Source organism: Clupea harengus, chromosome 22 (assembly GCF_900700415.2).
Source record: "Clupea harengus chromosome 22, Ch_v2.0.2, whole genome shotgun sequence".
Taxonomy (NCBI): domain Eukaryota; kingdom Metazoa; phylum Chordata; class Actinopteri; order Clupeiformes; family Clupeidae; genus Clupea; species Clupea harengus.
The window spans coordinates 14,684,441-14,700,608 of NC_045173.1; the positions used below are offsets into that span (position 1 = coordinate 14,684,441).

The window sequence follows — 16,168 nt, forward strand, 5'->3', positions numbered from 1 at the left end:
CAGGCTAAGTAACTACTATAGAGTGTGTCTTTTTCTTAACTTTCATCACAGGAACTACTGGGAAGGTTATTCCAACTTTCATCATATATTTGTTGAATTATAAATATACACATCACATACTGTATGCTACTACATTGACCAAAAAGTTTAATAATGGCTTAATACTATGTTCTTGTATAGTGCAGTGGGAAAAACAAACAGAGTTCACTAAAACTATATTTGTAATTTTTAACTGTTTCCCAGTTTATAGCAAACGTTGGTTCTCATTGGTGGAGGTCTTGTCATTAAGCCTCTTATCTTTCTGTTGTTAAATGAAAATTAATGGTCTCAACGTTACACAAGATGATAAGAAGAACATATACAGTATTTTGCATCATTTAAGTCAAAATGGTCTGTTTAATGTGTGAGACACACAGTATCCACAGTATCACAATTAAAAATTGTGTGAAAGACACAATGAAGCATTTCTACAAGGATAATTCCATGTCAAGTCAAAAAATGCTTACAGGGTTATGCCTTTTAAGATTATCTCTTCTACACATGCTCCCTGTCTATCTACATGTATCTGACAAAAACATAGTATGGAATTCAAAAGACATTTTTCCAGGCCAAATGGCCAATCGGGAACAAATTCAGAGATCACAAATACAACATGTACTTGAAAAACATGAGACATGTCGGAAACCAAGGAAGACTGAAAAATCGAAATGTGTCCAGTTATCTGATGTTCAGAGACCATGTTTTTATTTAAAGAATAGAATATGTAAGAGAATGATAATAAAATAGTCAAAGGCATATAGGCATATTTTATATACACAGAAAGGTCATCTTCTTGGTGCTTAAAATTATTACCATGACTGGCAAGCCAGAGATGGAAGAACTGGATCTACATCTATAACTGAACTATTATCCAGTTCAGAACAACAAAAAAACAAATATGACCAGAGGAAGAGTTAAAAGGCAACGGATCTTTGTCACAATAAATAATAACCATGATTTAAACATCAAGAATGTAATATTATTTGAACAATGATTTAGCTTAGTGCTATCACAAGTCGACTTAAATGCAGGAAAGTACAGATAACCTATGGAAACTATATTAATATTTTCTCCCATAGTAAAACTTTCCTTTTTTTTAAAGTGATTTAGGATGGAAGCTGAACAATGTTTTGTAAAACAGGAGGTCATAACCACCCAAAGGTTTAGGTTTTGTTCACCTGTAAATATGACATAAAAAACTAGATGAAAGCCATGAAACTCAAATGTTATCTGACTTAACATGGAATGACCAATAAATGACCAGCATGACATGAAGACTTTATGTTCAACAATTCATCACAATTGCAACATGCAGTATTAGAAAACAAACAAACATTAGAGTAAATACAAAATAGAGATTGCACATTCTTGTTTGATCAGGGAAACTGTGATTTAGGAACTTTGTCCATGTATGAGGCTGCGTGCACTGCAGCCAACAGGCATCACTCAAACTCCTCCATCTGCCTTATGAAGTTGGCAAGTGCCGTTTTAGGACATCCTTGGCAGTGGTGGGGAGACTCTCTGGAAAGTTCACGTCAAATTCCACCACCAGATCCCCTCTTTGGTCTGGGTTCTTTGGCAATGGAAGTCCTTGGCCTGCAATTGTCTTTCTCATGCCAGGTTTGATAACGTCAGTGATCTTCATGTTGCAAGTTTTCCCATCTATCGTTGACACTGTGACTGAGCACCCGCACAATGACTGAAAAGGGAAACAATGGAAATATCATTGTTAAGCAGGCCTGAACTGCACAAAAAGAGTGTCCTGAGGTTACTATTTCAAAGGCATATAGACAGATATCACAATCCATATGGGTGTGTAATTATCCTTGTCATAACAGTGTCACAGACACAAATCTGAATGTTTAGAGGCTAGTCAGTGTAATATGTAATTAAGGCAGAATAAATACTTTACGGATTCAATTAATGACCAGTCACAGTGAGCTGCCCATATAAGATCATCTCACACAGTGAGTGGGCAAGCTTCTCTCCCCTGGCACTGCTCAAATGGCCTATCTCATATTTCCAAATGCTTATTGCATAACTAACCCGTCAACTTTGCCTGCACATACTATTTTTCTCAAGGGAGTGTGTGTGTTATTTCAAATCCATGCAAGGCAATTCCCACTGTACCAGCTGCATCACTTGGTTGCAGTGCAGAATTATTTGCTTGCAAATAAGGTATGATCATTAGCCTGACGATGTCATACTCATAATTCTAGTCAGAACTTCCCAACCAAAATTTTTGTGGGCGGGGCTAAGTTCGTCTGGCATCCAGGCTATATGATCATTCCAAAACTGACCAAAAAAGTTACTTTCTTTACTTGACTTTCTTACTTTAATGCTGCCACTGGCATGTCACAATGCTTTACATATCCCAGTGGTCATGCAATAATAAAGAGAAATTTGACTAATCTTGACTCTTACCTGTCGTAGACTGACCCGCACTGGGTAAATTATATTAGATCCATCCCGCCTAAAGTGTGGATGTGGCTTATCCTTGATGACAAAAACAATGTCAGCGGGTATGGTGCTGGGTGACTCGTCACCCTCTCTAGGAAATGTGATTTTGGTGCCCTCTTTCCATCCACGTTTTATATCTATGGTGAGTATCTTGTCCTCAGTCCTTAAGGTGCGCCCATCTGGATTGAGCCGCTTCCGTGAGATTTTCATACGTTTGGTGCACCCGTGAAACACCTCCTCTAGGGTCACCCGCAACTCATGATGGATTGCTGGGTCCTGCTTGCGTCTGGTCTGCCCACCCAGGCCCACATGCCGATCACGTGGAAAACCGTTCATGTTGAAGCCTGGGAAGGAGCTGAAAGGGTCTCCACCATCCACCTCCATCTCATCATCATCTCGCCCATTAACTTTCCTGCCAAAGAACATCTCAAATGGGTTGGCACCCCCAAAAAATGTTGCAAAGGTTGCATGTGGATCCCCATGGAAGGTGTAAGTGAAGTTGGTGCCCTGCCCATCTGTGGGTCCTCCTCCACCTTTGAGACCTATACAACAAAATAAATATAAGAAAATATACAAAAATGAACTGAAAAATGTAAAACATCTCACAGCATTATGTAATTTCTTCAAGAATACAGTATAACCTAAGAGGGTTTCAGTATAGAATATGTTAACCTAGTCGAAAACAGGAAAACGTCTTGGCAGCTTTATGATGGGCTGTTCACTCATAAAAGATAGCCAAAGACAAAATATTCAGCGTTCATTGTAGGTACATGTAGCCTGTCTGCAGTGCCCTAGAACCCACACAGCGTAGCAAAGGGTTTTGGTAATTGATTAGAATACAGATTGAGAAACGATTCGAACACAACTGTCACACATTTTGAACAAACCTCTTTGTTTTGAATTATTATAACTTGATACGAGAAAACATCGTACTTCAGCCACATATTCCCTGTAATTGTGTATAATCACCACGTTATTGTATGAATAATGTCGGATGTGAAAGATGAGCCCTTGTCTTGCCACACTCGTGCGGTCACAGCCTCAAACTGCCCCTAACATCATCTACAAGCTTGTAGCCTACATCTATATTAAAAACCCACCTTCCTCTCCATATTGGTCATATACTTCTCGCTTTTTTGGATCGCTGATGACCTCATATGCTTCGGCAATCTCCTTAAATTTTTCCTCAGCATTGGCAGCCTTGTTCTTATCGGGGTGCCATTTCAGAGCTTGTTTTCTGTATGCCTTTTTGATGTCCTCGTCTCCAGCTCCTTTGGCTATGCCCAGGATTTTGTAGTAATCTTTCCCCATTTTCCCTGCCGTGGCCCCAAGCCGGATGGAAGCAGATGTTTCGGCACTGCGGGCAGTAGATTCTGCTGTCCTTGTCCTGGAAAAATCAGTGTCCAGAAGCAGCCCGGGGCGTCAGGAGGCGAATGCTGCTTTTATAAACAATAATAGCGTCCGTTGAGCAGCCGGTTCCTCTGATATGTTTAGAAGCGGTTACTCAACGCTCTGGACCTTGTGTTATTTCCCTTCCGATGACTCTCTTTAAATAGCCATCGCTCCCTCCCCTGTACATGTAGCCTATTGCTCGTTGGAATCTAGAGGTTCTTTCTAGAAAGTGAGTGCTGAGGCACGTCATTTCCCATATTCGGCTGACTGCGATATCATCCATTGATGCCCAATTGCACAGGTTCCGCCTATATCAGTACAATCACACGAAACGTCAAAAAGCGGTTAGGGTAGGCTACCTACATTTATGGGCTGAGACATTAATGGTGAGAACTAGCATCACAGCAGCCAATTATTTCTGTTGGATTCAGGAGACTTGGAACAGTACACCTAACATCAAACTTTTAAGTAGTTTTGAAAAGGTTTCACAATCCGTGCAGAAGAGAGAACTGCATAATTGCACTACATTAAAACGCTTTTAAAAAAGATACACAGCATGCCATCCTTTTAAACGTTACTGTTGTGTTTGCAGTCCCAAATTTCACTATCTCAATTATCCATATGTCATATGTTTTATGTCTGCGGTTCTGTCCCAAGTGTAAACAGTTCACAGTTTTTTGGGTGGAAAAACTTACCATGACCATTTTAAGAACTGTGTGAACATTAAGGCATGCCCTGAAAAGGGGGGATACTGCCTAGATAATGTCCTGACCCCCTCAGCATTATGATCTGTGGCCATAGTCACTGTGTAGGGAGAGGGAGGGACATGGACATGGACATGGACAAGTGACATTGATAAATTGCGTCCTCCGTATTGCCCTCACTCAGACATTGTTGCTCCAAGCATAAATTCTGTACCACAGAATAGAACAGTTAATGTGGGGACCTTTTGTAGGCTGGCATGGTTTGAATGTTGTTCAACTAAGGGGTTTGATGAATTTCTGATTCCAAATGGATTCTTATGGAGCAAAGTAAATGGATTATAATCCATTCATTTCAAATGGATTCTTATGGGGCTCTATATGTTCAGCCACAATTTAGGCCTTTGCAATGGTCTTGTATATGCAGCGTCTTAAAGTGTCCCAAATGACAGACGTCAAAATACAGGAAGTATTTCAAAAGGATTTCTTTAAAAGTAAAAAATATTTGGCACAAGCTTCCAACCTGTCCTACCTATTATGACAGATTCACTGGTGCCATACTCCTGGAAACTTTAGTGTAAAACAGCATCACTGATCTCCTCCACTCGGGGTTTCGCTTGCTGTGAGGTCACAGCGCCATCTGCTGAACAAGAAGAGCGCAGATCTCTTTGCGCAAAGGAGAGGCCTTGATTTGAATCTCAAATAACATTTATGGTTTTAAAGATCTTATGAAGTCTTTTCAAAGTAGCTTACACATTCATTTGTAAATAATAAAAACGTATTTACCAGCAGGGACCATCTGAGAGACTGTTTACACAAGCTCCGCCGTCACAGTTAGATGAAATCGATAAATAATTGTACAATAGGATTGGCTGCGTCCCGTAGCGGCTCTGTCCTCGGGTGCTGCACCAACAGAATGCAGTGCATCCATCTGCGATAACAGATACATGACTCAGCACCGGCAAGACTGGCAGTCTAACCTAACTATTGGTTACAGAACACATAGCTTTCATTGGAATGGACCTTTAACATGGTCTTAGTGTTGTTGTGTCTCTCATTTAGCCTAAATATTTCTGTGTAAAAAATATCAGAAACATGGACCAGTTTAACTACTTATTCGTAAAACTAGACAAGAATAACGACGGGTTTGTATCAGTAGAAGAACTCCACAATGAAATGCGAAGAATTGGTGTTACTGCAGCAGACGAGAAATCACAGGTAATGTAACCATACATTTCTTTGAGAGTAGCTCATGTCCACTTTTTCAGCCTAAGCGATTTGGTAACTGTTTTTCTTGCAGGCCATTGTGAACAATTACGACCAAAACAGGGATGGACGTTTAGACTACGAAGAGTTTTTGGGCTATATTATGGACAGGGAGCGGAAATGGAGAATTAACTTCCATGCACTTGACAAAAATAAATGCGGTGAGTTTCAGAGAAATTATATCCCCTCCCGTCGAGCATGCAGCAGCTTATTGTGACCAAAATATATAGAGATTTTGTGATGTTATCTGTAATGTTGATAGTTCTATCCATAGTTGTTCAAGTGGTTGAGGGAAGCTGTGCTGGTCCATCGGTAGACTAATTGAATGAAGGAGAAAGAAGGGGGGTAAATGGGGAATTTACAGAGGGCCTGAAATCTAGTGACATGCCTGCCTAGTGACATTACCTACTCTTCTGTTCTGTTCTATTTCCATTCACTCAGGTGCCATTGACCAAGAGGACATAGTTGATCTATTCAAGGAGTTAGGTGTGGTAATATCAAAGCGAAATGCAAAGAAAATAATTCAAATGTAAGAAAGGATTCTAATTAATTCCCGCTTTGATATCTTTACTAGATAAAATATACCAATATGTTGATATTTAATACATCAGTGCACATCATAGCAGACATACTTTAAAGTAACACTATGCAACAATTGGACACTTTTTGAGGTATGGTTTTATAGGCAACTAGTTTTGGTACCATACTCAAATTCATTTAGATTGCATATGGTCATGTGTATGACAGATAAACACCTCTGTCTTCCCCCCTAGCCATCCAAGATATGCCCTATGTAGTTCTGTGTAATGGGCTGGAACCCCTTGCAAAAATGGAAGAAAAGCTTTCACACGCATGACATTGCCAGCTATACTGCCAAAAGACACAAGTCAGTGTGTTGGCAAGCTTATAGCAGTGGTGTTTGCAAGGTTTTTGCATGCCTTTTAGGTAGTTAGCTTACTAGTTTTGGAACAGAACTCCGTATTGCTGCTTTAAATGGTGACGCTCATGAAAATCTAGAAAAGGCATTTGTAACTTTCAACTGGGGCAATGGCATCTAAAGTTCAAAAAGATACTCTGTTACTACACATATGGTGAGTAGCAGCAACTAGTTTGTCCAATTTTGGTGGAGCTATGATAGTAGCGTATAATGGCACTCGCAGTTTGAGCTTGTATTATGTGTTCCTATTTTGAATGTTTTCTGTGTTACTGTTACTGTCTTTGGGCAATGATTAAGACTGAACTGAAAATCTATTTTAATGATCACACACATGCATTAAAATGCATTGCTACTTTTTTAAAGGATGGATGAAGACAGTTCAATGACTGTTGACTGGGGAGAATTCCTACATCACATTATCCTTAATCCAGCAGAAAATATTAAAGAGCTGGTATCATCCTGGAAACACAGCCTGGTAAGACTGCATGTTTTGCATTAACAATGTGCACCGCAGCCACCGGTATCTCATTACTCTTGTGCAATGTAAAACACACTGATTGAATTTTGATGTAGGCATTCTGTCAACCAACCATGCCATAGTTAACAATGTCTAACAGTGAAAAGTGGAGAAATACTTGATTCAAGGTTCAGGAGATCTCTAAGAAATACTATCTGCTGTTAGTTTAATCTGATTGAAGTAAAACTATGAAAACAGAGTTGGAACTGTAATAGAAATGACATTATAATATCCTCTGATCAATGTGACAAGTTGGCCATTGTACCTTGCAGGTGTTTGATGTGGGTGAAAGTCGCTCCATGCCCATGGAGTTGACTCAGGATGAGGCCGATCTTTCTCTGTGGGGAAACTTTGTATTGGCTGCGGGCCTGGCAGATGCTGCATCTAGAACAGTAACCGCTCCAATTGATCGTTTAAAAACCTTGCTTCAGGTGAGCTCATGCCGTAGTTTATCACTAACCAAGGAATTTTTGGTTAGTGATAAACTGGATTAGTGTAAAAGACAAAACATGTGTTTGACCTCAATAAATACAAAAATAAAATAAAACATTTATTTAGCATATTTACCTGGATGCAGAGCTCAATATTCATTAATTAAAGAGGTACTGCAGAGTTTTGGGTATAAGACACCAGCGACAGCGACGGTGGTACTGATAAAAACCTACCCAGCTTGCTGACTGATGTTATTTGGTGGTGATGTGTTTTAAAAGTTCTTTTCGCTGGGTATTATACAAAACTAGTGGGAACTGAATGGGAACTATAGGCGTGCTTATATCTTCTTTATATCTCCATACCCATGACTAAAAAATACATTTGGGGATGTTTCACAAACTAGCTATCTACGAAAACATATAAAAATTGTAAGAATCTGTAAAGTTGAACAGTTCACTGAATATAGAGCAGTGTTTTCACTTTGTGCTTATGGACAAATATACGTACATCTATTTTAGGTCCATGGATCAAAGGCTGTCTCTCTTGGCTTTAGAGAACTACAGGCGGGGGCCCTAAGGTCTATGTGGCAAGGGAACATGGTGAATGTCCTGAAAGGAACACCCCAGTCAACCCTACAGTGTTTCATCTATGCACAGGTGTTGCTAAGTGTTGTGCTACTGATCCGTCACATAAACACTCACATACACACACACACACACACACGCACTAACACACACACCAGCATAAGCTCTGTTATCTACCCACTCTTTAACAGATGAAGGCCCATTCTGCAGGTGAGAGGGAAACCCTGTCTATTCAGCAGCGTTTTGGAATGGGTTGTGTGTCCGGAGCCAGTGCCCATGCTGTGTTTTATCCCCTAGAGGTATCAGAGTGCAGTAGCAGGTCTGGACTTTTTCAATTGTTAAAGATGTCTTGGTTGATCTTTGAGTATATCAGGTACTTTAAAGAGATTGGAGAGTGCTGCTCTAAGAGAACCAGCTGATCTTCATGCATCCTTTGTGCTTTCAATGACATTCTGCTATGATCAGCAAGATTTTTTTCAAAATAATGAATCTTGTTTTACCTGGTGAAAAATTATGTGTTACCGTGTTGTTTTAAAAATATGAAATTTAGTGATTGTTGGTTTGCTGTTGTCATTCCTTTCCAGATACTGAAAGTGCGGCTGAACCTTCAAGAAGCAGGATCCTATCACGGAGTGTTAAGATGTGCAAGAACCATTTACCAGAATGAGTCTGCTGCAGCCTTCTACAGAGGATTTAAGCCTAGCATTCTCTGCATGATACCCTATGCTGGCGTAGAGTGTGCAGTCCACCAGGTGAGTCACTGCTAAAACCTTTCTGTGCTAAATATAGGCTGTGTGTGTTCATTGTTCTGTTTACCAGTGTTACTCTGTAATATAATATACTTAATTTACATTATAAAATGTATTGTACTACTATGGTCTTTACTATTACTAGTAGCAGCTGTCATTATCAGTTGTCAATATCCATGTCCATGCTTTCCTGCTAGTCCATCCTGAGTTGGGTGAAAAGGGACCCTGCTTACAACAGTGAAGCCAAGTTGTTCTTCTTCAGCTTTGTGGCGTTCGCCTCTGGACAAGCCACCAGCTATCCTTTAGCAGTGATTCGCACTCAGCAGCAAGCCCAAGGTTGTCAAGTCAATAAACACCCTAGACAAAAAATAAACACAATGCATCCAAATCCAAAATGCATGCGTAAACAAGGCTTGATAACCGTGTGAAAAGTAACGTAATGTCATTGAATCTTAAAAGATGAATCCACAGTTTCCAGCATGTAGTGCTCTTTTGCAGAATCTTGTAGTTCTTTGCTGAAGCCTGTTGCTGAAGCCTGTTGAGTTTGCTGAATAATAATATTTCCCTCCCCTTTAGCTTTCAGCTCCAGTTCACAGCAGGCTTCAAATGTAAGCCTACTTCAAGGATTCCTTGGGATTTATGAAAGGCAAGGGGTACGAGGCTTCTACAGTGGAATGGGGACCAGTTTTGTAAGGGCTGTTCCATGTGCCTTATTAAACTACACGTTGACAGCAAAATTTGAAACATTGTTTTCCCAGTGAACAATTATGTTGATATTAAAGCCATATAACTGTAGCCATTGGTACCGGGGGGGGGTTAACTCCACAGAAAAAAAGGCGAGTGCAATTTTTGTCCAAATATAATTAATATAGCTCAATGAATATGTAGCTAGTATGCAATCTTCACTAATTAGGTCTGCCCTCGTGATGCAAAGATTCTTGAACTTTTCCCTCAACCCACCTTCTAGTTGAGGGCGAAAGAGTTGAGCTGTACTTCATTGATTTCTGGTACAGACTTAAGTCAGTTGTTGGTACGTATACCTGCACTTTTTCTTCCACATGAATGTTTGCTGAACGCAAGGACATGTCCTGATACAAACACTGTAATTTGTCAGACCTACTGTCAGTTATCTTTACATGAATGCGCACAGTTGATTCAAAACAGCAAGGCTCCGCTTCAAACCCCACTTCTAAAACTGGGGGGAAAGGTCTGTTGACAAAAAACACCTATTGAAATCCATGTATGTGCTTCATGGCAATAACGTCCACTTCATGTCATTTTACATTTGGCAAGTGGGGGCCACTGTCTGCTGGGCTTGGCAGGCGGCTTACTTCATCAGTTTGTCTATGCCAGTGGTTCTCAAACTTTTGGGGGCCAGGGACCCCTTACAGGTAGGGCTGGGCAATATTTCAAATTCATTCCATTAATTCGGGTTTTGAACAATGTGAAAAATGCCTAAATGCAAAATCGAGATTAGTGCTTCCTCTGCTGTCACACAAATGGCAGCACATCTCTGGAGTTACCATAGAGTTATGTAACCGAACAATTCTACTCATAGACATATATAGGTCTATGATTCTACTGGTCCAGCCTGGTCTGTTGTTGAAGGGTCCGTCATTAGAGATGTTAGAGTGGTTGCCTGTTTTGAATGTTGTGTCACGTTAATTTTGCTGGTAAACCATAGATTAATAGTAACCGAATTTGTGGATGAGCAATGGCGGCAAATGTAATCTCTGGCTGTAAATAACTTAAGTCACACTAGGACAAAGTGCTAGCCTAGGCCTGCATTCTATGTTGACTGCTGTGAAATGGTAAACTGCACTTCTGCCATCTTGTTGCACTTCTGTCATTTGACTGTTGTTTTTGCATGTTGTTCTGATGTGTCCTTCTCCCTGTCATTTGACTGTGTGGTTGCAAATCAAATCTCATTCGATGAAAATTATGGAACTGAACTTTGTCTGATTAATCTGGTAAATTGTTGGGTACGTGAGAAATCTATAAAACATTTTAGCTTGGTTTTTTCGTGCTCCCCATTATCTTTACGATGTACAGTCAAAATTAATACTGAAACCATCTTTATGACAGTTCACACAGAAAGAGTGCAATTGCTACCTACTGCCCTGGTATTGCTGGTTGTAAACACTAAAGCCTGTATATGCAGCCTAGGGCAGTATATGGTCCTAGTCATAGAAAATGGCGTTCAACTATTTTTGAATAATATTTTGTGCTTCAGTTCATGTAGACAGAGAAAATTGTATTAAAATCGTGAATCATCAACACTGGCAAAAAAAATCATGATTACATTTTTTGGCCATATCACCCAGCCCTACTTCCATTTTTTCCTTTGAAATTAAACAAAGGGCCACGATTATCACCTCAAGGATCATTTCCGTGCCTTACGGGGTATGATTTAGCAATTTATTATGCATGATTTAGTAGTTCACTAGTATTTTGTGTTCAAGTAGTTGAAGGACTTTTACACATTTTGGCCATAAAAGGAAAGGAATAATTTTTGGATAAGAACTTTGAGAGATGCTGCTCTGACAAGTAGAAAGATAGGCTAATGGTTTAGACCAGTGTTCAACTTGTTCATACGGTCTAGAAAGCTGCAAGTTGAAGACTTGTGTAAGATTGTGAAAGTCAGATGTTACAAAACTAACGAGTAAGAGTAAGACATATTTTAAACCAGTGCTCAAATCAATCAAACGGTCTAAAGGAATATTTTTTCTTTACTGTTTTAGCAAAAATATAACATTCCTTGCCATTTTGTCCTTGTGAAAAGCCCAGATGGGATTGTTTAGATTATGACAGGTTTAGGTCTCAGGGATAGGCTATCCCAGGAATCAGGATTACAAATATTTGTCTGTAGATTTTAAAAAACTAAACTTGTAAATTAATCATAGCAATGATTATTGCTATTTATTATTTGTCTGAACAAATGTTCAGAGAAGTTGTTGCATGCCACGTTCGAACTGAGTAGGCCTATGTGTAGGCCTACCTGGACTCTAGTTTCTGGAAGGCAGGTGTTTGACTGATGGACATTGTATGCAAAACCAAAGCTGACATAACTTGCATTTTGCCATTAAGTATGCATCATGCCAGAAGTCCTCCTCACCAAACTCACCCAGCTCACTGTGCCCGCCACCACCTGTCAGTGGATTACGAACTTCCTGACAGATAGGAAGCAGCAGGTGAGGCTGGGTGAAATTACATCCAGCACCCGGACAGTCAGCACTGGTGCCCCCCAGGGATGTGTGCTCTCCCCACTGCTCTTTTCTCTGTACACAAATGACTGCACCTCAGGAGACCCGTCTGTTCAGCTCCTGAAATTTGCAGACGACACAACAATCATCGGCCTCATCCGAGATGGAGATGAGTCTGCATACAGGAGGGAAGTTGAACATCTGGCCCTGTGGTGCAGTCGCTACAACCTGGAGTTGAACTCGCTCAAAACTGTGGAGATGATAGTGGACTTCAGGAGGAGCCCCCCATCACTGCCCCCCCTCACCATACTGAACAGCACTGTGTCTGCTGTGGAATCCTTCAGGTTTCTGGGTTCCACAATCTCCCAGAACCTGAAGTGGGAGCCAAACATCAATACAGTCCTCAAAAAGGCCCAGCAGAGGATGTACTTCCTGCGCCAGCTCAGGAAGTACAACCTGCCTCAGGAGCTGCTGATCCAGTTTTACACTGCAGTCATTGAGTCTGTTCTCTGCTCATCCATTACTGTCTGGTTTGGTTCTGCCACTAAACTAGACAGGAACAGATTACAACGGACAGTCAGGTCTGCAGAAAGGATTATTGGTGCTGACCTGCCCACCATCCAGGACCTGTACACATCCAGAGCCAGGAAACGGGCAGGGAAAATCATTGCAGACCCCTCACACCCTGGACATAATCTGTTCCAGCTCCTCCCCTCTGGCAGGCGCTACAGAACTATGTACACAAAAACCACCAGACACAGGAACAGTTTTTTCCCCCTTGCCGTCACTCTAGTGAACAGTTGACAGATTATTATATTTTATTATTATATTATATATTATATTTATTTATTATCCTAAACTGTTGCATGCATATTTTTCAGTTTAAGTACATTGAGAGCAATTAAACCCAGGAAAAAATCCTTGTATGTGGAAATGTACTTGGCCAATAAAGATGATTCTGATTCTGATTCTGAAGTAGGCCTAGGTATTTTTTGCAATAAACTCAATTGTGACGTTTCTTTTTTACATGGCTTTAATTAAGCAAACTAGATTTCTACCTAGGGTTGCTTTGCTGTAGTTATCTGTAATTATTAAAACTATAGTCTCATTGTATTAATAAAACAAGACTTTTGTAAACATTGAGCTAAACAGGTTTGCTCGTGACAAAAGTGTTTAATGAACATCTTTTAAATCTCTCGGCTGGCAAGCTAAAGCTAGGTCACTGACAGCAGGCTAACATCGAAATCAAGAAACTGCTGAAGATACAGAATAATGATACGTGTTGTGCCATCAGAATCCCAGAAATGACTTTTATAATTAATGCAATAAAATACCACACCAAATGTCATAGCCAGGGTAGTATTGGGCATGGCTCATTGAGCCATTGCATTGACCTCTGGTGGTACAGAGGGCTGTATTTCCATAGTGCTAAGCAAGTGGAGGAGGGGTGCCTATTGTTCTATTAATGGGCCATTCACCTCAGAGAAAATCCCAGGGCAATATAGCAGGTCAGGCCTTTGGAACCTCTGCCATTAGGATAGTAAAGGGAAAGTTGGGCTAGAGAAGACTTGGCCTTTCGGTCTTTGGCTTCTCTGCCAAGCTTGGACAAGCTTGGATTTGCAGAGGTTGTAAGTTAAGACTATGCCTGCAACCTCCGCTATGTTTGGTCAGTGGTACGGAAGTCGGAGAAAAAGAGAAATCCCCATTGAAATGAATCAATTGTATTTGGTAATTAACACACTAAACTACAAAAGGCAAATTTGTGGGTGCACTCACAGCAATCACAGCCAATGTGGGTGGTTTAGATTTGGGGGCCCAATTCTATAACTATATATCTATAACTGTGAAGATTGTTGACAGACATTGTTGTAGAATTACTTAAACAGAATTGCTCTTACCCATAATATTAACTTTCAGACCTCTACTTTTACTGTGAGGTTAATATGTAATCATTCCCTCAATTATAAGTTAACTTCATGATTATAACCTACAATTCTCAAATGAGGAGTGTAATTGTCTGCTCACTGAAATAAACAAATGTAACATATGTGCATTTTCATTTTGAAGTTTGTGTAGTGAAAAAATGGCAATGATCTGAGACTTCTGCTCCCACCAGTGTAACTTTTAGTTAAGTCTCTTTCACATACGAAATCCGTTAATGTATCAGGTAAAAAGAACACAGAAGTGAGAGCGAATTTTCATTCCCACTCAGTCTTCCATAAAGGTGAAGTCACAGGTGTTCCCATCTGCCTATGGTACGTAATACTACAGAATGTGAACCTCCGCGAGACGTGTAAAACATGCGAGACCAGATATCTAATTCAGGTGGTGGCAAATCCAGATTGTTGTCGCACTGCATCACGTCTCTGTTGAGGGAGTTCTCTTCCTGCTTCTAAACATTTGTTTTGTTCATTGCATTATCATTTATGTCATTGACTGATCGGTCACAACATGTAAATCCTATGCCTTCCACTGAAGCCATGGCAGAAGATTATTGTTAATGTTAGTAGGTCGCCCGGGGATAGATTAACGGTTTGACTTTACCGTATTGCTCCCATTCCCACACAAAACCATCACAGCATAATAGCGACAAATAAACAGCTTTCAGTGTGAGTGGGAATGGAGTATTAAATACACTGTTTGTAGGCCTTTTAATTTCAATGTGTGGCCCATTACAGACCTGTCTTTCTAGACAACATGGTTCCACACCTTTATCACATCACCCTCCACATTATCCTTAATGTTGTCAACAACTCGAAAGACAGATAGATCAGCCCAAGCAATAAAGTGTCAAACAGATCGGGTCATTATTACTGTGATCATATTTATGGAATTTAAGTTTTATTTGATATCAATGTGCAGGAAGAGAGATCATAGATTGGAGTTTTAAGAAGTTTTGAGTGACTTGACTTGCATTCCTGTGAATTGACTCGAATTGATTTATAAATAAAAAAATTCTGCATCAAATACTTGCCATTTGTGCTTGGCTCACCCAATTTTGCTTTTACTATGAGATTACTAAAATGTCCACTATGCAGATAAACAAAGTCTTCAAGTCTTCATACGAGTCTGAAACTGTAAAGTGTTTGTTTTGTGTGTGTTTGTTTTTTAGCTGTAAACTAAATGCTATGAGTGAACTGTTGGTTAATATTGACAGAATTCCCATTTTTAGCAAAATCGGAAATGTATGGGTTGTAAATGGCTCCACACGCCATCTATTGTTTAAAATCATGCCGAACCAATGCCGACTTACCTTACCTACGACCATTTGGTACACATCCAAGTCAGGAAATGGGCGGCCCACCCCCCTTGCCTCCGCCCGTTAGTGTGTGAGTCTCATTTTCATTTGTTGATCGAGACATTCACAGGAGTTTACGCCCCCTAGCCCCCCCGCCCCCTCAGTCTCGCTCTACTTGATAGACATGGCCAAGTAAGGAACATTGTCTGGTATTCATTCATTACTTACCTACCATAGTCATTTTTACACGAAAATCTTACGACAAACTGTGTGGGTATCACAATCATACAAGAGCAAAATCTGTGGGGACACATTTTGAATTAAACAATGTGCTAGTGGACAAGGTCTACGCTGTCATCTATCTATATGGGAGGGAAGGGTGGTTGGTGCGGGAAATGTTATTTCGAAATCCAGTGAAAACTAATTTGTAAAAATTCTTTCATCTGCGCATTTATTTATGGTTTTGGCTCATGCTCGTGAAAATAAATATAAAATCCCATGAAACTAAATGGGGTGGAATGCATTAATATATAGCCTAACATTAAGGAAATGCCTTTAAAAATTTATATACGAACGTACAATTCAAAAATAAAAATAGTCTATACGAACGTATTGCTTTAATCAACACCACATACATACGGAGATATAAA

The 16,168-nt window shown here is 40.1% G+C and overlaps 2 protein-coding genes across 2 annotated transcripts; one reads left to right on the plus strand and one right to left on the minus strand.

The window, feature by feature from the left end:
* Positions 1 to 366: 366 nt before the first annotated feature.
* On the minus strand, positions 367 to 4,217 carry dnajb4 (DnaJ heat shock protein family (Hsp40) member B4). The gene is made up of 3 exons (XM_012815326.3): positions 3,600 to 4,217; positions 2,464 to 3,041; positions 367 to 1,738 (listed from the first exon to the last, which is right to left on the minus strand). The coding sequence occupies exons 1-3, from the start codon at positions 3,808 to 3,810 to the stop codon at positions 1,505 to 1,507; spliced, it is 1,023 nt and encodes a 340-aa protein (XP_012670780.1). The 5' UTR covers positions 3,811 to 4,217; the 3' UTR covers positions 367 to 1,504.
* Positions 4,218 to 5,375: 1,158 nt separating this feature from the next.
* On the plus strand, positions 5,376 to 9,970 carry slc25a24l (solute carrier family 25 member 24, like). The gene is made up of 10 exons (XM_012815265.2): positions 5,376 to 5,810; positions 5,893 to 6,019; positions 6,300 to 6,387; positions 7,159 to 7,270; positions 7,585 to 7,743; positions 8,263 to 8,400; positions 8,520 to 8,627; positions 8,913 to 9,080; positions 9,275 to 9,413; positions 9,654 to 9,970. Exons 1-10 carry the CDS (start codon positions 5,688 to 5,690, stop codon positions 9,836 to 9,838), a joined length of 1,347 nt encoding a protein of 448 aa, XP_012670719.1. The 5' UTR covers positions 5,376 to 5,687; the 3' UTR covers positions 9,839 to 9,970.
* Positions 9,971 to 16,168: the final 6,198 nt, after the last annotated feature.